At 42.8% G+C, this 22,056-nt stretch overlaps 1 protein-coding gene across 7 annotated transcripts in view; it reads right to left on the bottom strand.

Moving 5' to 3' along the window:
- The window catches only part of NDST2 (N-deacetylase and N-sulfotransferase 2), a 104,443-nt gene that overhangs the window by 15,825 nt on the left and 66,562 nt on the right, over positions 1 to 22,056 (bottom strand). For 6 of the 7 annotated variants that reach the window (XM_042862831.1, XM_042862834.1, XM_042862836.1 and 3 more), the window contains 3 exons: positions 6,869 to 8,264; positions 980 to 1,067; positions 535 to 689 (listed from right to left, as the gene is read on the bottom strand). In XM_042862831.1, the coding sequence (XP_042718765.1) occupies positions 535 to 689; positions 980 to 1,067; positions 6,869 to 7,861 (1,236 nt within the window). In that variant the 5' untranslated portion in view covers positions 7,862 to 8,264. Of the gene's footprint in view, positions 1 to 534; positions 690 to 979; positions 1,068 to 6,868; positions 8,265 to 11,944; positions 12,031 to 22,056 lie in introns of those variants that run through there. The other variant, XM_042862837.1, reaches the window with a different exon arrangement.

The raw sequence follows: 22,056 nt of genomic DNA, 5'->3' as shown, positions 1-22,056 counted from the left end.
ACATTGTCTATAATGCAAGACGTTCAAGGTTTCCCTCCTCTTCTGCCAAAACCAGGGATTTTCCCCTGGACTTCCTAGATAAAAGACTCCCTCCAGCATTATCTGAGGAGGCCAGAGCCAGGACACAGAGCATTTTATACTACAGAGTAGATAACTTCCTACAAAACCAGTCTGAATAAGGATTGAAAGGAAATGCCTTCTCACTGCCAGTTTATACAATAATTGGATTTGGAAGGTAATGCTACAACTAGTTCACACCTCAGCAAACTACAGCCCTGGGATTTGCACCCTGGAATGTGGCGGAGCTGCCTGGGGCCATGCAGGTGCCAGGAAACACTGCACAGACAGGCATGAGAATTCTGTTTCTTGCCTGAAGACAGCAGGAGGCATGCACCAATTTAAACTTTTAGGGCTGGCTTTTTTAATTGCCGCTGTGTTACTTGGCTAACATTTGTCTTCAGCAGGGTCTGAACAGCTATTGCAGGGGAAGAATGCTTTAGGATTAGTACTGTAACGGAATGTGATGCCCCTTACCACAGCAAACTGTTTGTTGAGCTTCATCTGCTCAGCCAGCACAGTGACATTGTGGAAAAGATGAGGCTGCATGTGACTCCACATATGAGGGAACCACCAGAACTCCTTCCTATGCTTGAGTAGCATGTCGTCACCTTCATCTTCCTCATCTGTACCTACAGAGAGCAGACAAGGAGATGCAAAAACACAAAGCAGAAGAAGGGCTCAATGTTTCTAAGCAGTTGTTCCAACAGAGGATCAAGCTCTGAGTAATGTGTTACACGGATATGCACATGCACAAAGAGTAAGGTAGCGAGCTGACAAAAGTTGCAAGTTGTAAAAGAGATGCATCACTTCTGCCAAGAACCACAACAGAGCTACATGAGAATGTGCCCTGTACCATGAAGCTCCCGCAAACACGTGGGCCATATGCAGGTGCTGGGACAAAGGGGTGCTGGAGGCTTACCTGTGTGGTAGAATTTCCCTGAGAAGCCCAGGTTGAAGGTGAAATTTGGGACTAAAGTTCTCAGCTTATTCTGGGTGCTCAGTAAAGCCTGTTTGAACGAAAGGAAAAAGAAATGTTCACACTCAATCTGTTCTGTAAGATTCCTCCGCTCTGCTGGTGCCAGCTCAGTCTGAAGAGGTGTCACAGGAGATGGAGCTAAGGCACTGTTACCTGTGGAGTGACAAAGCCAAGGGTTCCCACATAGAGCCTTTATGTGAAGTACCATCTTGCCTTACTGAACGATGTTGCTTTAAAAACAGTCACATCCATCTCTCATACATCCTCTTCACCTCACTGTAAAGTACCCAAAGCACCTGTGCTGAGGCAAAGGAACAAATCTCACCTCCAAGTAACAGCTCCCTCAGTCTTCCCAGGATCAACCTCAACACTCCCTTCCCCTGCCTGTCAGCTGGGGACCTTTTACCTTTCTCCAAGTCTGTGGATTAAAGAAAAGCAAGATAGAACTGGACCTGGGGCACTGAGGAAAATAACTCAACTGTATCACAAAGAGTAACTAAGCGTTCCAAGGCGAGGATTCAAAGATGAAAGGTGGATTCACATGTGAATACCCACATAAGGAGTCCTGCAATGACAAGGAGGTACCTCTGGCTTGAAATTTTCCTGGATTCTGGAAAAAAAATCCTGGGTGAGCTGACATTCACAGTCATGATTTCTCCTACAGGTTCTCTCTTCCTTGCCTTCAGCTTTGAATGTCCAAAATAATTGCTATAGCCAAAGGGAAGGAGCCTTGTGCCACAACTCCAAGGTCCAGCAGCAGACAGCAGACAGACTTGACAAAAAAAAAAGCTGCTCATTATGCCATGAGCAAGATGTACACTAATTCTAGTCAAATTTCTTCTGGTAGAAAACAGTGAAAATCAAAGCCCTGAAATGCATCCTCTGCTATTACCTCTATGTTGGGAACAGTGTCACTGACGGAGCCCCCTGTGGGAGCAGTTCCTGATCAAAGAGGGACTTGGCAGGAGGGTGGTTGGCAGGTTACAGAGATGGCCCTGTTCCCACAGTTATTTATATTATAACAGCTTTTCTAAGAAAGCAGTTCAGCAGTGGATGCACCAAGGTGATGACCTTTAACACCAGCCTTGGGATAAATGCAGATGTTCGTGCACATAACACAGGAAAAAGCACACAGACTTCTTGGAACTGACGAGACGGGCAGATCTTCCTTCATCAGCTGCCTTTCTCTTGCTTCAAGGGGCACAAATGAGCACAACAACGTTGCCTTCACGTGCCTCCTGATCCATAGGCACTGTTTAGGCACACTGCCCCTCAGGTACTGGAAAGTGCTTTGACAAATGCCAACTCTGCTGAGGAGCTACTTTTGTCATATACCACTGAAGGTATCCTGAATGAGCCACTGCTGTTACTAATATTTCAAAATAGCGTTGACCCAAACGCTGACCATCACATTAACTTAAACACAACAACTTAAGTAACACAACCACCCATTTCTTTCGTATGCATCTTGGAGAGAGGGGATTAGTGGACTAAACTGAGACTTTTTTACCCAAGACAAGCAGCCCACGACCCATCCATCTCACACATGGCAAGGTGGAAAGACCAGACAGTTTATTTCTACAGTGCTGAATACACACCCCATGTTTTCCAATGGCCCCAAATAACAAAGCTTTCAGACTTTTCCCTAGAGAAACACTTAACTGCTCGTTCCCCATCTCCACACACACATAAAACAGCAAGAAGAAATTTCTACAGAGATCCCAGCTCCTCCGTGACCACATGACTACTACACCTTTATCCCAGTTCCCACTCAAGGGTGGTATTTTGAGAGATGTATGGCGTATGACATCTCCAGAACTCACTACACATGCAAGTAGGGCTTAACAAGGTGACATGCCAGCAGCACTGACGGCTGAAACCTTTTTTGCTGCGCAAGTTCCTGAACAGGCAGTGGGAAATCAAGTTCCCTTCACACAAGGCACAGGGAGCGCTGACTAAGAGCTGTGCTTCTCTCTCCAGAGAAGAGCCTGTGTGCCCAGCTGCTTAGTAGTGACACCACTACTCCCAGCACAGAATCAGCACTTGGAACACTTAGGCAGGAAAGTACCACTTCCTCATATTGCCCCTGGAGCTGTCCCACGCCTTTCCACTTCTCTCTGGTGCCCTGAAAGGCACATCCACTTCCTCAAGATTGAGTGGGAAGGTAGAGGGAGGAAAGACAGCAGCTAAGAGGCTTAGCATTTCTCTGCGCTGAGGGAGATTTAAAGCCTGGCTGGGGTTACCATGACGACACATCTGTCTGATGATAAATCCCCAAAAGCTGTGCTCTGGCAGGCAGCAATCCTTTGTGGCTGGGGAGGGACCCAGGGAGAGTCCATGGGGCCCTAGCAGTTCTGAGACTGTGTAGCCCCGTGGAGCCTAGCAGAGCCCTGCCTTCCTGAAGGGTTTATTGCTCATCACGTGCCATCCCTGCACTGACGCTCGGTCTCTCTCACAGCTGCATGGCACAGTGTATGTCTGAATAAATGCCTTTCATTGCACAGGATCAAAGAGAGTAAGGTGCCAAGCAAAATATTTGGAAATTCATTAAAAAAAAAAAAAAAAAAAAAAAAAAAAACCAAAAAACAACCACCAAAAACAAACCACCTACCATCCACTGTTCCCTAGCATATGGGTTCCAATCCAAGGCAAAACAATACAGCTGTGGGAATGGGCTGGGAAGATGGCGTTTCTCACTTGATACCCCTGCACTCTGTTTCTCTTTTACTTAACAAGCCAGATACAAGCAGATCCTCAAGTCCATATTTAAGGAATTGCACTAGATGCAGAGCTTGTATTTCAGCTGTTCCCCATCTCTATAAAGGAAAGTTTCTTACCTTAGAAAATCACTCTTCACAAATTTCTATTTTGTCTTCCTTTCCAAAAATCCTTCCAAGATGTATACCTGTCTACGAGCCAGCCCAAAAGGCCCCTTCCCTATCTCTGCTTTCTACTAGAAGCTCAGCAAGGCTCATCCCAGAAGGAAAAGATGGGGTGTCCAACAGAACCCCGTGAGAGCTCAGAATGACTTCATGCTTGTCACAGTCCATCAAGAGTCTATCATCTAGGCATCACATTAATACAGAATTCAACTTTCACATCACTCTGCTTTTTTAGCTATGAATATACATATTTTTTAATCTTCTAAAAGCTTTTGCAGTGCTTCACACAAACCCTGAATATTATCTCTTCTATCTGAGGTATCTCTAAAAAAGCAACAAAAGAAGTGTGTGAAACAAGGTTGAAAGGTGGATGCTAGGATGAGAGGATACCATAAAGTTTGGAAAACCTTGGACAAATGATAAAGAACATAATAAATACTTTTGCAAAGTATAGTGGGAGCATCCAAGGCATCCAAAGCACTGCTGCAGAAACACCTCCTTCAGTGGGACTGCCCATCACAGAGCAGCACGTTCTCAAAAGGTCTTCTGCAGTTTCCTCATTGCCTGGTGGTAACACTGGCATAGCTCAGAAAAGTGCAGTCAGAAGAGAAAGCCCTCAGTGCTTGTGTTCCCAGCTCCCAACAATGCCAGAATCAGGCAGTTAGAATTGCTGGGTATTTTGATTTCAGCTAAGATTATCATGTGCAATTTAGAAAGGTGAGAGCTGATTGATAGCTGTCCTTACTAGACTCTCTTCCACCCTCACCATTCAATAACCCAAAGTCCTCGGTTTTCACTTAACTTGCTCTCAGAATCAGGAGCAATGATTGCTTGCTATTTATGCCCTTGTAGAGATTACCACCAGACAGGCAAAAATTCATATGCTTAATCTTCTTTCCTCATACCTAAAGCAGACCAGGAAGGATCACAAAAGCCAGATCCTTCCTGCATTAGTCTTTGTTGGCCAGTTCCATGGAGGTTTGGTAAATTCAGAGGATTATGATTTTACAACTGACTAAATGTGGACTTGCTGATAAGAGAAAGGATTCTCTGAGATGTTGTTTTGTTAATTATGTGCAGTTCAATCCCTGGTGAACTTTACAAGGGAAAAACATTTTCCTTGAGCAGCTCCCAAGTGGTTCACTTCAGTAGAGGACTGCAAGTTCTTGCTCCAGCCCTTCAGCAGAAACAGGAACTCAAGGGGTGAGCATCTTTAAAGTAAAAACAAACAAGATTGCTTTTTTTTTTCTTTTTCTTTTTAAAGATAAAAAGCTAACCAGTCCTCCTCTAAACATCACAAATAAAAACATCTCTCATAGACATCTAACATAGACACCCATGCATTCAATCAAATTCTGTCCAGCATTTCCTTTCAATAGTCATTTTGTCTGGGAAGCTGTTTTAACATGGATCTGTATATGGCAAACAAGCACACTGGGATAGCAGAGTCAATTTTATACCTTCACACAACATCCAATCTTCAAACCACTCCCCCGACCACTGTAATCTAAGCTTCAAGATAAGGAACTGTGTGTTGAGATAGCAGCCTTGAAACACAGCTTTTATATAAAAGGCCAAAGAAAATGCCAGCTGTTCCATCACTATTATACTCCCCTCTCCCCACAGCTAGAGGCTATCAACAAATCCATGTTGTTATTTCTCGCTTTTAAAAAATAAAAATTCATTAACCTCTCATGGCTCTGCAATCAGAGAACTTCTTTTAAATAGATAAATCTGGGCTTTATCTGCTTTGCCTGAGATTCTCTGCTTACTGATCGCAGATTATTCCTCCATTTCACCGTTAAAACCCAAACAAAGCATCTTTTGGAATTATCTTGTCTGGGTTTGTTTTTATCATCACTGGAACAGCCTTCGCCTCCAAAAGCTTTGGTCAACTATCCTCTGTTTTCTCACACTGGTCTGTAACCTGCTCAGACAACACAGAACTGGGAATCTCCATGCGTTTGAACTAGAAGGTGCAAGAGAAGACTATGATCACTCAGAAAATACACTTTCAGAGCATTTCAGTATCTCAAAACAAAGGGATACTGCAGTGAAATGAAGAAAATGTTAGCATTTTCTTTCAAGTAAAGTTACATACAATTGTTCCTTTTTTTTTTTTATAAGTCCCAGTTAGTCATGATCAAGGGTGGCTGTAAAGGATTATTAAGGAATTGAGCAAGTAAAATAAACAACGGTTTGCAATTAGAGCTGCTTCAAGTATACAGCTTTGAATGAATTAAAAAGATAAAACGAGCTCTAAAAACAGCAAGATCTAAACAGATCCCAACCTAAACTTGGCATCAGAACCATGATTTAAAATCTCACACCTGAAAAAACTGAGACGAGATGAAAGATGCACCCTGCATGGATGCATACAAAACCTAAGAAGTGCTAAGACTCCCAGTGAGGAGGGAGGATGCTCCTGGAAACGTGTTAAGAATTAGGTTTAGTTCACGTGAGGGGATGCACACGCGGAAAATTACTTTGTTTTATATCTATGCCCCAGATATTCTCTAACTTTGGTTGAAAGAACATATTGCCCTTCTTCTCAGCATGTTTCCAAAACAACTTTGAGGCAGCTGCTGTCATAGGCTTACTGCCATCATAGCTGGTATTCAGCCTTTCCCTTACAGCTTTTTTAGAGGTTTCAACATAGGCTTATTCCCTTGTAAGAAAGGAGATAGGACAGACCATCACAGACATCCTCCTTTTAGATTCAGAGATGCCAGATCCTACAAAGCACATGTTCGATTTAAACCTGAAGAAAACTTGTTGTGAGTACTGCATACTGTGCCTCAGCATCTCTGCAGGTTATTTCTCTGTGTTTAAGATGAGAAAAATTGTAGCAATCAACTCCTTCACTCAAATTAAATGCAATCTTGACATTCCTGGCCTACCGCGCACAAAGGAATTTCATCTGGGGCCTATGATTTTCTGGGGATTTTACCTCTACATCAGACACTTTCATGCGAGTGCCCTCTTTTCCCACAAATATATCATCTATGTCGACCAGGATATAGCGATCAAGCGTGAGACACAGGCGCTTGCCAGTCAGGTAGGCAATGGCATCCACGAAAATCAGTTTGTGCAGCCAGAAGTTGAGGTTATTGCCAAAGAGAACCCGCTGGATCCCGTCATGCAGACCCAGATCCTGCACCACCGTGGCATGCAATGCTTTGTGGGTGGCCAGGTGAGGAATGGACTCTGAGGACTTCGTGCTGGCCAACAGCACAGGTTCGTAGGTGCTGTGGTTTGACTGGAATACAGTCCAGTCATCACCAGGCAGGGGACCCTGCTCCACCTCATTAGCCCGTGTAACATAGAGCAGAGGAGCACTGGGGTTGATGTGATAGTCCCGCAGCCCCAAGTTGGAATGTAGGAACAGGGGGAAACCCTTGAGCTGTGCACTGAGTAGGCTGTTCTCGTTGGCTTTGAAAAAGCCTATAATCCCCACTCCGTACTCTACACAGTATTTGTCCAGCAGCTCTCGGTTCCAAGCATCTAGATTCACATATTTGAGGATATTCTCATAGATAATAAGAGCATAGCGTCCCCTATCTTTGTCTGTCAATGTTGGCATATCCCCTTTACCAGGGGCGATCTCTGTCCTGTATTTAAACCGGCTAGATTCCAGGATAGCCACTATTTCCTGCCCCAGCTGGGAGTAGATGCTTTCTACAAAGACTAGCACCACAGGATCCGTGCGTGAGGTGTCCACAGATTTTGTAAGCCTCCAGCTGGCTTGCGGTGGGATTGAGATGCGGTGCTGGTTGCTGCAGTCACTGAAGGGCAGGGGTGGTGGCTCCTTGATTTTGGGACTGTTCGTGACGTAGTAAGCCAGGATGCACATGGAGATCAGGCTGAAGGCAATGAGCAGCAGGATCAACCTGTGGAGCTCCAGCTGTCGCACATGCCGCACTACTTTCCACAATTGAATCATGGTGAGGCGGGCTGCCCACCCTCCTCACACTCTGCAGCCACGTCGCTCCTCAAATCTCCAGTGCCACCACGGCAGTACCCAGCAGCAGCTTTCAAAAAAGTAACAGCAGCTGCAGAGAGAGACAAAGCAAAAGCAAACAGCTACCAGGCTAGACTCCCAGGGATGTGCCATTTATCTCAAGTAACCATGGCCCTCAATTCCCATTGCTCTTTTGTGTGCTTCCTCCTGTTCCTCTTCTCTCACTCAGAAAGTCTTTTGGAGGAGGGGGGTTTCCTGAGTGTTGTCTTCAACAGCAAATCAGTCTGTCATCCTGTGCACAAGCACTTTCAGCTCAGCCTTCCCAGGTGTCCTGTTTCTCATTTAGCAATTTTGCATTCACATGATGGCACCGTCTCTTTGCATCCTGCAATTTAAAAGAAAAAGTCAATTCTTAGTATGAATTCATGGTATTTAATGGCTTTGAAATGAAATGGCAGGACCAGCAGGTGCTAGGTGGGCAATATCGCTAGCCTGTTACCAGGCAGACCTGCTCCCTGTGAAATGACATACATGCTTTGTACAGCAGCTTGGCAGAGCTGCAGAACCACCATCGCATCCTTTGGAAAAGAGATCCTGGCAGTATGCAAGGATGCAACACCCTGGGGGAGGTTCTCACACCTCACAGCAAACAGAGCTGGGGAATCTAGCCTTCCCTCACTCCTCTTTATGCCACTGAACATGATATAAAAATGCTTTTATTCTAGTGTTGGTTTCTATATAGACAGGAGAAGGACAGAGCCTCACAGTGCCTTTCCTGTCCTGTACTATACTACCAACAATATGTTGACTCCTTGCCAGTGACTTCCTGGGACCTTGGGATATGGATGTCCGGAACTCAGCACGCTCTTTCAAATTCCTGCCACCTCTCCTGTTCTGCAGCTTTCCTTGGTACTCAGCCCTGTCTACAAGGCAGTCTCACTTCTGGGAACTCATGTTCTTCCAAGGCTCCTGAAACACTGCTCTGTGACGGCAGCATGCCTTGAGTATCACTGGAGCCAGGGGGCAAGAGCTACCCCTGCGCTGTGTGGCTCATCGCTGCCAACTGGTTCATACACAGTTGGAGAAGAAACACCTCTTGAAACCTTCCACACCTTCTCTCACATGCCACTCATGTGAAGGCTTCATGTTGTGAAGCTCCCTCACCTCCTGCGTTCTGTTTATGACAACAGACTATTTCACCGTATGTTGTTATTTTTCCAGGATAAAATGCTCAGCAAAGCCAACCACACCAACCCATTTAAAACACAAACACCAGGGAAAGTAACTACACAGTCTCTTGGTTTAAAAATTATATTAAACCACTGTGTAGGTTTCCCTCCCTAACCAGAAATGGGACCGCCTACAGCAACAACACGAGTGTGGATACCGGCATATTTTTGGGGAGCATCTGCTGCCCATCTGAGCACAGCAGGAACACCCTGAAAACCACATGCTGCTCACCCAGTCGTGCTCGCAATGAGCCTTCCACAGCAGTTAAAAACTTCTCTCAAAATCTTTCTTACTTGTGCACCCACACTCCTGCAGGCATGCTCCACCACATTCAGCCCCTTCTAACCACCTACGTGGCTGGCACAGCTCTAACACCAGGAGGCACAAGAGCAACAACAACAAAAGTACTAACAAAACGGTTCATCATCCCTACATTCCTCCCATTCTTAAGCCTGTTGTTATCATCTGATAAATAACATTAGAAGATTTTGCATGAGCTTAAGACAGACATAAGGGTTTTTATATCATAAGTGAGGGTTTTAACAACCATCTCCACCAGAAAAGAAGCCACTTGTGAGACAGATGCTTATTTTGTAATGTGTATTACTGAACAAAAAAAATCCTTCTGAGTCAGGGAAAAGATCAGCACATAGATGAGGCCAGAAGTCCACTCCAAAGATTCCCACCAGGCTTCTTTTCCACACTGCTGGTATTGTTTGAAGTAGAGATTTAAAAAAAAAAAAAAAAGCAGATTTTATACAAAAAGATATAATGTTGATAACTTTGTAACAGTGAATGGAAAATAGTGCTCTTCATACAAGCCTTATAATGATCATTAACTATCATCCAAAACAACTTCTATGCTGTAAGCTCAGGAGAGTAGTTTGGCTTGTTCAGTGCACAACAAAGCCCAGCCCTTGTGAACCAGTCTGTAAATATAAAGTATATTGCACTCCACATTCTGTTGGAGAACCTGATACAGCAAATCTTGTTGAAGGTCACACTGCAAGGCAGCAGATGAATCAAGATTAAAAAAAAAAAACAACACACTCTTTTTTTTCCAGACTCCAACTGAATGGAGCCTGCATGCCCAAATGGCCCTCTCTCATGACAGAGCTGGCTTTGGAAGCCCAGCTCAGCTACTGACAATAAGCTGTGCTTGCTTCAAGGCAGACAATTGATCATCTTTCTGTTCTGCCTCTATATACTGTTCTCACTGGAAAAAGGACAAGAGGAGGAGAAATTACCAGGGAAGGAATAACAAAAAATACACAAGTGGAATTCAAATGGATTTTTTTTTTTTTTTTTTTTTTGGTGTATGTTACTGAAATGAAAACACATGATCCTCTGCATAGAATTGCAGAATATAAATACAGCTCGTAATTCCAGTTAGAGTCAGTAAGAAGTGCCAGTGTGGCAACTCAGTATCAAAAATACATGCCACCTGTCAGAAGCAAATGGGGAAACAGCCTTTGGACCACCACATCAAGCCCTGCCCACCCCACTGCCTCTGCATACAAGGCACTGATGTTACTATCCTTACCTGGCACTAGAGCTCCTGGGACATGTTTTCACTGCAGAGGCAGTGGCAGAGAGAGGCAGAATTCAGCAAAGCAGACACAGGTTAGAGAGAACCACATAATAAATACGGCATCTTTTTATGAGGTGAATTCCATACAAGACACGCCAAATAAACAGCTCCAGGCACATCAGTTGTGAAGTAAAGCAGCCTTCATTCCAATCCTGCACCATAAATCCATACAAAACACTCCACTCTGGGTCCTACATTCTCAATTTTGACTGAGAAGACTGAGAATTGCAAGTCAGTGTCTTCCCAAACAGCTCATATCCTTTCGGTTTTTGATCCCTTTAGATGAAATAGAATAATTAGACTATTTGGGATTCCCTGATATGTCCACGATCTTCATGTGTTAGACAAAATGGCATTTTTACAGGCAAAAATAATCTGAAGAGGGACTTAAAAACTCAATAGTCTGTGTATCACCTGCAGAAACTTCCAAGCAAGTGCCTTCTGGTGGAACTCATAATCTAAGCACCAGTGTAACAGTAAGAACACGGAGTGTACTGATCTGTGCCAAAGCCTGGCAATGTAATACATTACTTTTATGATTCTAGCCCCAGAGTGTCAACATGAAGAGCACCTTCTCTGGTTCTCTCACTCACCTCTCCCAATTCGTTTTTAGTGTTTTGCAAAGAGCTGTAGCTTCAAATTTCCTGTATCGGTTTAAATATGAAAATCACAAGGCAGCTGGATTATTCTGTAGAATAAGGACAAAACTGGAGTTTTAAGCTGGGCTACCACACCTGCAGTGCCCAACTGAGGGGCAAGAGGGAGAGGAAGCCCCTTTCTGGGCACTTGTGAATCACAGCAGTGTTTTGATAACAATGACTCCATTCAAGCCCCTAGCGAAGCTACAAAACAAGCCCCCATTTGTTACATGGGTGAGCTCAAAAAATCAAAAAAATAATAAAAAAAAATTTTAAAAAGGCCTGTATCAGATTGCTGCTCAAGAATCTGTCAGCTCTGATCTCTTTAACAAGGCTTCACAGCCAGAGGGCATGCCAGCTGGCACAGCATGCATTAAGCTCTTTGGGGACCACATTAGCTAGTTGAGGTTCAAAGAAAAAAAAAGTTAAAAAAAAAAAAAACAACAACAAAAATACCCAGCAAAATTTATATTGAAAGGTAAGAGAGATGTCAGAAACCACTCACAACTCAAAATACAAAGCTCTGAAAAATCTACACCAAAGTAAACAAACAAAACACCACTCACCACACTGAAAATTAATCCCTCTCAAAAGAAAAGAAAATACCTGGCTCCTCTTTTGAGATCGAACTCCTTGGAATTCATCACCATAAAAACTTCAAGTTTAGAGGTAAGTTAAGGTTTGCTCCAAACTCTCTTACTGTCAGCTTACCAGCACTGCCTGAGCGCAAACTGCAGGAGGAGGCAGTCTGAAAGCACAGGAAGGATGTACTATTTTCTGGTGCACTGACACAGGCTCAGTGAGCTCCCGTCCTACCAGGAAAGCATCGCTATATCAGAGAGTATCAGGTCCATCCTCAGCTACCTCACAAATCACCAGCATTAAAACAAACCCTTTATAAAACTTAGAAGCTCTGTTTCCTACTGATATACAGTGCTAATGTGAAACACAAACCATTTAAAGAATTATCAGCTGCTAAACCACATGGCAACTGATGTGATGTGAACGCAAGATAATAATCAGAATTGTGTGGTTTCAATATCTGATCTCCAGATATTTCCAGCACTCTGAATTATTGTGGAGATCGGTACAAAAACCCAGTACTCATCCAAAACCAGAGACAAGAATATCCATATATTTTCTGGGAGCTGCTAACACACTCATGCCAAGGCACAAGGAAGATGAGAGACAGGAAGGTGCTTTGGGCACGAGAGGGATTGCAGTAACTGAATTACAAAGGAATCAGAGACAGAATTTGATCCATTTTCCAACCCATTCCATTTTAATGTTGTCATCATGACACAGAATTCCTCCCTTGCCTGGCTCCTCCTGGGACACCGCAACCTCTCCCTTGGCTGTAGTGATTACCCATATGTCAGGCCTGCAGGCACTGCTCAGCTCTCTTGTGAATATGAAGAATCCAATAATGTCAGCAGAAAATGGTGAGCCTTCAGAAAAATGGGGGTGGCTGTATTCCACATACTGGATTAAAAAAATACTTTGGAAGTTACAGCCACATTGTAATGTAATTGCCAATCAAGCTCACGTCTGGGCTCTGGACATGTGTATCAGCTAGCACCCACTGCCAGTCAAATCCTGCAGTGAGACACTGCCCACAGAATTCCAAACTCAGATCAAAGAGGCAAGAAACACCAATGGTGCCTACTCTGCTCCTACAGACACACTCAGAGCCTTCAAGCAATGCTGTGCTCTGCTTAGATGAGTCCCCATGCAGGGACAGGCCTATTCTGGTACAGACCTGTGGTAAGGAGGAAAGCTGCCAGCTGGCCAGCTGTCAGACTGATAGAAGACCTGTGCAATGAAGCAGTAATTACTTTTTTCTTTTAATTATCCCCAGACAGGTGTGCAACTTCACACCTCCTGCAAGAGCAACAAAATGCAGATCTGAATAAATTAAAAAAAAAAAAAAAAAACAAACCACAAAAAACTTCAGCCTTCAACAGTTATTACCTACTTAACACAAACAGTACGCAGCTTGCCAGCAGCACACATTCGCTGGAACTGAAAGGAAAGACTGGCACTGCAAGAGCTCACAGAAGGCTGTGCTTTCCACCAGCTGAGGGGATGTAACTGCTCTGCTCCTGCAACACACCTGCTCACAGAGAAGGTACTTTCCTCAGAGATATCCAAAGGGGCAACCCTAATTCTTTATTTCATACTCCACTGAAGTTCTAAGACCCAGCTATCAGCCTACCACAAAAATGACACCATTTTAATGGGTGCTTTGCTTTCTGTCTGTTTTGTGCCTCTTCTGACAATCTGCATCTGCACACTCTCTGCCCTTAACGCTTTTTCCAGAAGAGGCAACGATACGAGATGCCAGCCTTTGATTGCTGGGGAATAGAGAGCTACAGTAAGTGCAGCTTCACTAGGAGCACTCCAATCCCACCTAGGGGAGGAATGAAGATGTTAGTCACTCCAAATGGTGGGAACACACCATCTTCAGTCTTCTCTCAACTCAGTGATCAAAGACTTTGCTCTATCATGGCAGAACATTTTCAGTGCAACTGTGAGAACAGGAAACAAATGCAGTTCCTTCCACAAGAGATATGGATATGGATCTAACTTCCACTCCCTCATGTGCCCTGCTTATTGCAATTCAGATAAATGACCCTGCTACTGAAAGCAAAATGTCTTCCCTGCTGCCTTCTCATCAGTAACTTAATCCAGTGAAGAAATACAGTCAAAGTGCAGCTAAAACATGACAACTCAGATTTGAAATGTCTTAATATAGAAATGTATATTATGAAAGTTCATTTGCAATATGAAGTAGCCTAGCCATTCTCCCTTTCAACTTCCTAATACTTGAAAAAATTCACCTCAATTAGCAAGACGCTGATCTACATCCAATTGCTTCCTCCTGTCAGTTAACACATAGGAGCTAATCCTTTCCAGCCTATTTTATCTAGTAAAGTATGACAGTAGGGAACAACTACAACTGTTTTAATACCTTTATGCTGAAAGCTTGTCCAAATTAACTCCAGAACGTTGTAAGTAAGCTCTACCAAAGATGAAGCATTAGGAAAGGTTCTTGTACTTACCTGTTCTTGTGTATTTGCGCCAAGATTCACATGGGCAGAATCTCTCAGGTTTATAAGGAGGGCATATTCCCTGACTCTGTACAGCAGCTCCCACCCTCCCTGCCTGCGAGCTGTACTCAAATTTAGACCCTGACCTGAACTATATTGTATGTGCTCTGCTTTGTTGACTTGGGTTTGGGTCTTCCTGGTGCCTTATGGACTCACTCAGTGACCACTGGACTCAATGTTGAATCTGATGTCAACAATCACCTCTTGCTGTCATGTGTGCATACCTAAGGATTGCACCTTGTTGCTGAGAATGCTACCCACATCAGCTTCTTATCCTTTTTGGCTCCCATCTCCTATTCCCTGGTGCAGCAGTCAGCACTTGTTGCTCCCCAGCAGGCAGCTCTGGCCATTTCCAGCCTTACACCAGCATCACCTGGCCTGGTCCATTTGGCTGTGCACAAGCTTTCCTCCTGTCACCCATGGCCTCAGGTCAGCCTCCAAATTCTGTAGAAGAACGCAGCCAGTCTACAAGTCAGGTCACAGCCCTGATTCCCAAACCCTTCAATGGAAATTTGTGACTGTACAGGGCATAAATACCCTGTTAGATGTAGCTAAGCTTTGCTACCTGCCTGTGGGACTACTTGACGCAAATTAGTTGCTCAGGAGTACCAGGCTCCTGGCTCTCAGAGATGACTTTAGGTGACTCGTACACAGAGCACCATGCTTAAGTACCACGCTTAAGAATGCAACTGTCTCTGTCACTGCTCTGAACCAACTCTTTGGGGATTGGCAAGTGTTGCTGAGACAACTTCGCTGGAGCTTTAGCTGAAGCCAGGCAGTCATTAAATATGTCCTCTAACTCGTAAATCCAGTCATGGAGCTTGAGGAGGAGGGAGAAGAAGATATGTGATCCATTATCAGTCATGGCTAACAGATGCCCACAAAGATGAGTTCATCTATCCAAGGCCCTGAGGCAGATGCCACCCTGGAGAAGAACCTGATAACAGGTTGGAAGTGGGGCCTTAAAATCTAAGGAAGTCCTCCACATTCTGCACCTCCCTACAGCCATCCCATGGCAAGGGCTGAGGGGGATAGAATCTCCCTGTCCTCACCCAAAAGCAGGAAAGCAAGAGGAGGAAGATAGATGGAGACCCCAGATCAGGTGGGTCAGTGCAAGTACTGGAGTCCTTATGACCTTACGACTCCGCAGGAGCTTCGTACACTTAGTTTGCAAGTGACAGCAGGAGGGAGTTTTGCTAGAGAAACAGGGTGATAAGGGGTTGTGGCTACTGTTAGACTTCCCTGTTCTAATGTGGGTGGAATTATTTAATTTTCTCTCATGCTATCTGTGTTTGTAATTGTTACACAATCACAGAAACACAGGCAATGCACTTATTTCCACACTCGCTATCACTTTTAAACAAGAATTTAAATACCCCAGTATACTTTCAGTTCCTCCTTGTAGAAATCTTGCTTTTTAGACAATCACTATGGACAAATAAAACTCATGATTTCAAAATACATACGCCTCAAATGTATTAATTCATTTAAAACTGTTACATAATTACATGTCACTAGTTCTTTACCTTCCTCCCATTTTATAGACTTAATTGCTAAAGAAAGTGCTGCATTCTTATATTTTTAATTAGTCAACTGATTACGAGTAGAATTTCTTTCTGCTTTGAAGCTGCATCTTTAGAATATTCCTTCATGCAGAATAAGTCCAGGGCCTCATTAACATCCTAATTAACCGTACTGACAAATTCAGGAACAAAACCTGCCATGTTTGCAATCAAATGAACCCTTTGATAAAGCTGAAGTTTTGTCAAGAAAGCTGAAGAAATTTGAGTAAAATGTACATCTCAGTTATAAAGTGCTGCTGAAGACAAAAGAATCCGGGTACAGAAAACTATTAGATGCCCAAATATAGTTTTCAGATCCTTTATATATGTAAATACATATATATAGCTGCTTTGGAGCCTTTTCCCCAAAATGTATAGATATTAAAATTTCCAAAAAATTCACTAAGCTAGTAAAAACTTGGCTGATTTTTCACTGTTAAAAAGGAGACTATTTTTGTTTCGAATAAATTATTTTTTCCATTAAGAAATTTAGATTCCAAGTTCAATTTTTTATTTGGATTATACAAAAACTTATGCTTAACTTTTTGGGTCAGCCTAACTAACACGATAACTAACCTAACTGAGTCATTCTCGTATGCCACTTTGCAAGCTTATGTAAGTACCTATAGGATAAGCTTAAATATAGGAAATATTAGCATTTCACATGTAACAGTAAGTCACGAGGTCAGATATTAACAGAAACGGGACTTAAGAAAATAAAAGCACTCAACACTGTTAATTATGAAATCTAGTGTAAAGTAACAGTAATATTTTCAGGTGTTGTGCTTTTTTATTTTTCCCTTCAATAAATCTTGATTCAAAAAACTGAATTGAAAACATGAAATGCCAACAATTTTTTGTTAAAATTGCTCAGACTGCCTTGCACTCAGCTCTACGGAAAAGAACAGAATTGCCAGAAAAATGAAATTACTTGCAGTAGAAAGATCAGTATCCTTTGCATGCTGTATGGTGAGGTGCTCAGTAGAAAAGAGAACCCAGTTCTCTTAGTCTAGCCCGATAGAAGGCATTCAGTCCAGAAAATGCACCGCAAAAAATCCAGTGACCTATTGCCATTGCATACAACAACATAACTTATCAACATACAGTTATACCAATACAGTGGCTCCTTTTCTGCAAGTTTTTGTGGTAAAATTTGTTACATACAAACAATGACTTGCTAGGGCTTTATAAACAGAAGATACATCTCCCTGCATGCCTACAAGAGCTTGTCCATGCTGGGAAAGGAACAGTCATCGCTCCAAAATGACCACCAACGGTGAAGCCATGCTGTGACCATCCTATTACTGAACACCAGATTTGCTGGTAGCCCTGTATTTTCTACCACCATTTCATGAAAGTGGGCAAACACAGCTGAACTCTACAAAGAGGCTAGCTGATGCTACATGCTGTAACACACACACTAATTTTCACAGTCTAGCAATTACCTTAAGATAAAGCACAGCTGCTCTTTCATAGCATATGGAAAACCGAACTATAAATTAGTGAAAGATTCTGCACTCAAATAGTACGGAGAATTTATTAGTAATTATTGAATAATGACCTAATGTAAACAAGGCACCAAAAATAGTGGCAAATATACTCCTTATCCTGCAGTATGTCTTATCTCACAATAAGAAACATGGTCCAGAACAACAAATATAGGAAAGAAAGCACAGAGAGACAATTAGTCAGGTAGACAGCTTAAAAATTATTACTGGAAGAAATAGGTTTGCAAGAGCAGAGAGAGAGAGAGGGAGGATTTGGCAGCAGAGCTGGGAGACTGTTCCAGGAATAGGAGGCAGCACACAACAAAATGCAAAGCTGAGAGTAGGAGGAAGAGATCAAGGGAGGAGTATACAGAGAGTCAGAGGGGCATAGGAGAAAATGACAGATCACATTGCGTATGGGGGCAGAAACATAGCAGCTAAAGACAAATTTTGCCTCAAACATTAGGTCTAGTTTGCCTACTTCTAAAAAACATGGGCTCTCTAATAATCAGAAGAAGCAGGGACTGAAAGACTGAACATCTACAAGGACAAATTTCCAGGAGGAATACACTAGCTTGCTTACAGCTTATGTATTTAATGCTCATGGAAGAGGGCTTATGAAGTCTGCAAGTGTAAAGTTCACCATGTCTTGCAATATCCAGGCACACAGAGCATTTCATTCATATCCTGACTGAAGCCACTGCTGGTTTGGCTGTGAAAATGTATTATGCTTGCAGTACTGACTACATTCACCTGTTTCTTCTGCTCACAGAGAAGTGCTGGGGAAGAAAAGAAGCCAGAGACTGCATCACTACACCACTGTTCTTACAGTACTTTCTGTCCTATCAGCTGAGATAGTTCTCCATACTGACACAAAAGCTGTATTAGCAAGGTGGTGTACCTGGCACCTGAATTAAAGAACACTCACAATGAACATGATAAATGCTGAAATTCCTCACTTGTATCGAAATCTGAAGTAGAGATGTACTAGCTAAGCTCAGCAAGGTAACAGACACTTTATAGTTTTCAGTCACTTAACACTAAACTCTTATGCACAGTTGTGATGGGAGAGAAACAATCACATTTAGAGCATTCAAGTAATGCAAACTTGACTTTGCAGTAACACTACAGCTAAATAATTCATGGATTTTAGAAGCTCTGAATTAGATTAACACTGTACATACATTAAAAATTGTTTCTTCTTTTTCTACTATGCCATGAAAAGGGAGAATAACAGCAGCCTGAGATATCCAAACCATATTTTCTTATCTTCTCTAGTGTAGCCAAAACACAAGTATTAAATAATTTTTAGCTAAAGAAACTTTGAAGAGCTGTAATTGTTCTACTAAAAAATTAAACCACGATAAGCATCTTTTGAAATTTTAGACAATGTTAAAGTTAAATACACAGATTAATTTTAGTTCTAATTATTTGGTCTACTTAAATCTGACATAATTAATTTGGTAGCTGGAATGTAAAAATTACAGCTTTTTGGAAGACATGCTCTGTTTTGGTACACAACAAAGAAATGAAGCCTCCATGTGAATTGCAAAATTGACTCTGCATTATGGATCTGGGTTAGTGTTTCTGCAATATGGAAAACTTTGACTTTGTCCTCATTCTCTCACAAAGCACTACTTGGCTTGCAGAACATCTGTTACTGGAGGCCTAATGGAAAGCTCATTCAAAGGACCTGCTGATACCTTGATACTCGTAGCAAGAACCTTGCTTTGTTGCTTTTATGCCAATTTCTGCACAAAGACCTCTTTGCTTGCCTGCACTGTCCCAACCTATTTATCTGACATGACCAAGCAGCAGCTCGAGGCAGCAGCCTGCTGCTGGAGGCAACCCAGCCTCGCTGTATTCCTACTGGCCTACTGGGTTTGGAGTCACTGCACAGGCAAACGTGCAAACTCACCTGTATCCTTTCTAGTCAGGAGAGGACATGCACACATCCCCTCCTCTTTGGCTACAGGAGGCTGCCAGACTGACGAACGCATTGGCCATTCCAGCTCCTGGAAACCCAGTGCTCGGTTTCAGCTTCTCATTTCCTCCCACTCAGCAGAGTGGCCCTTTGGCAGCAGCAGCAAACCCCATCCAAGCAGTATGTAGGTGTGCATAGGACTACTGTAGGCTACTCCCGTTCAGCTCCTCTCAGAGTTAAGACAACTGTTTTCTAACACACATACACTGAGGAGCCAATTGTGTCCTTCCATCCAGATCTGGACTCCGCAGGGCACTTAGAGAGGAACACTCCACTGAGTGCTCCACTGCTGAGCCAGAACTGGGAGCTCCATGTTCAGGAGACCAATACCACAGACTGCCTGTCAGGTAAATGTCAGCATCATTTTTGCCTTCTTCTCTCCTAAGAACAGCTACAGAAGGGGCAGAAGGAAGAGGAGCATTATCACAAGAGACAAGACAGGGTGGGATTTTGAAATCTTCAACTTCCTCTACCACACATCTGTCCACAAGCATAAAAAATGCTTTCCAAGATTATTTGCAGAAACAATGAGAACTCTTTAAGTACCTTCTCGGAGACAGATAAATATCATTTTTAAAGCAAGGGAATTTGAGAGTAGGACTGAGATCTGTCTACTATTTCACTTCTAACTTGTGGTTACACATTGCCCAAACCGCATCTGTAAAATGAGAACCATGTTAAACAAAGACTGTGAGCAATGGTGCCTCAGCAGCACTTTGTGAACAGATCAGAATGAATTCTTATCCTGATGCTATCCTGTAAAATAAAATTCAAAAAAGCGATAAAGGTGGGATTGCCACCTGCTCTATTGTAAACATACCAGATAATGAGATTTGAGACAGACAGAAGGTGAAAAATCCTCTTGCAGTTCTCAATTAGAAGAATGACTTCAACTTGGCTTCACTTGCTTACAGCACAGAAGTTGGTCTGTGAAAGGGGTGAAGACATTTTCCCCTCCACTGTATTTGCCAAACTCATACGTTTCTTTTTTTTATTGCTGCTGTTTGCGTCAAACAGAGGAACGGCGCTCATTCAACAAGGGCCACCTCAAAGGTTAAACTGCTGGCAGTGGCATTTAATTCATTGGGAAGGAGGATGACAGTGAATTTACTTTAGGTCAAATTGCTTATATGAAGAATCACCTTGGACTTTGCAAGAGCTAGGAATACAAAAAGAAGATATTTGAGTCCTCTACCTTTTTAGAGAGAGTTTTGCTTTCCTTCATGATCCTAAGTAGATGGATCAACCAATTCATGTACACAGGCAAAAACAATGTCATGAATGCTACCCCCAAGTTCCCTACCACTTCAGAAGAGATTCCTCAAATTGTCTTCCCCACTCCTTATATAAATCCAAAACAGTAGCTGTATATACAGCAGTGGGAGGTACCAGTGGAATTATGTGCTCACCCAACACCCACCACACACCCTCTCCCTAGGAGACATTTGCCCACAAATATATTCTCTCTTGATTTTTCAGCATAAAAGTGCTTACTTTGAAATGAAGCATGCAGCATGGAGTGCCCAGTAAATACTGTAGAAAAGTGAACTTCTCCATTCTGTCTTTCTTGGTTCTAAAAAGGAGGGCATCTGTATAACCTCAGCTCATACATGAGGCTATGAAAAAGCAACATTATGCACCCTTTGTTGTACAATACCTAACTTTACAACCTTTTGTTTGGAAGAATGCGTCACACTGGATTAAAAGGAACTTTTGAGATGGTAAGCAACAAAAATCCCTTCAAGGAATATTTTGCATTAAAGATGGCTTCAAATTCATAGTGAAAGACTCCAGTACCATCCATATTCTGAGAACAATGTGTACTTGCTGTCTGCCAGTCCTTGTGCCTGGTTTGTAGCTCTAAAGGGAGTTGGTTATTGCCCTAAGGGAGTATTAGATAATAAAGAGCTCAGAGTTTGTCTTTCGCTTCATGCCTGGGCTCATCCTAATGTATATAAGTAGGCTTAGTTTGCAGACTGTCTTTCTCAACCTTTTCCCCTTCTTGTTATCCAGCAACCCAGCAACATTTTTTATAAATGAGCACTACCAATTGCCTCCTTTGAAACACACTTATTGAATCCATCACCTTATTTAGAGCTCTCCAGAGGACTAAAATGAGGTTCCTAGCTTTCAAACATACCAAAGTGCTTTCGCTGCACTGAGTGACTCCATCATGAAACACCACAAAACTGGCATCCCACAGAGTGGTAACTGCTCAAGTACCTACTCCAGTCCAGCAGCACTACGCTACAGGTGGCACTCCATCCTGATAGATGGAAACTCAGGGACTGGTATGAGCGACGATATCTGTCAGGAGAGACACAGCTACACATTGAAGTGCTAATACTATGCAGAATGGGAGCTTGTGCAATCAGAACTTAATTGTGGTTTCAGGCAAATGGCTGCATCCACTCATGAAATGCTGTAACATTTTACTAAGCATATAAAATGGTTGCTTTAGGATGGGGGACAGCAGTGGGCTTAATAACTTTTCATTATACTTCATCTACGATGAAGAGACTCGATACATAACTTCTGGATGGTGCAAAGAAATGGAGAACATTTTCATGAAACA

Source organism: Lagopus leucura, unplaced genomic scaffold (assembly GCF_019238085.1).
Source record: "Lagopus leucura isolate 7727_CA_CO unplaced genomic scaffold, USGS_WTPT01 Super-Scaffold_739, whole genome shotgun sequence".
NCBI classification, from domain to species: Eukaryota; Metazoa; Chordata; class Aves; order Galliformes; family Phasianidae; genus Lagopus; species Lagopus leucura.
The sequence above is the reverse complement of the archived record's forward strand: the minus strand, read 5'-3'. Positions and strand labels throughout refer to the sequence as shown.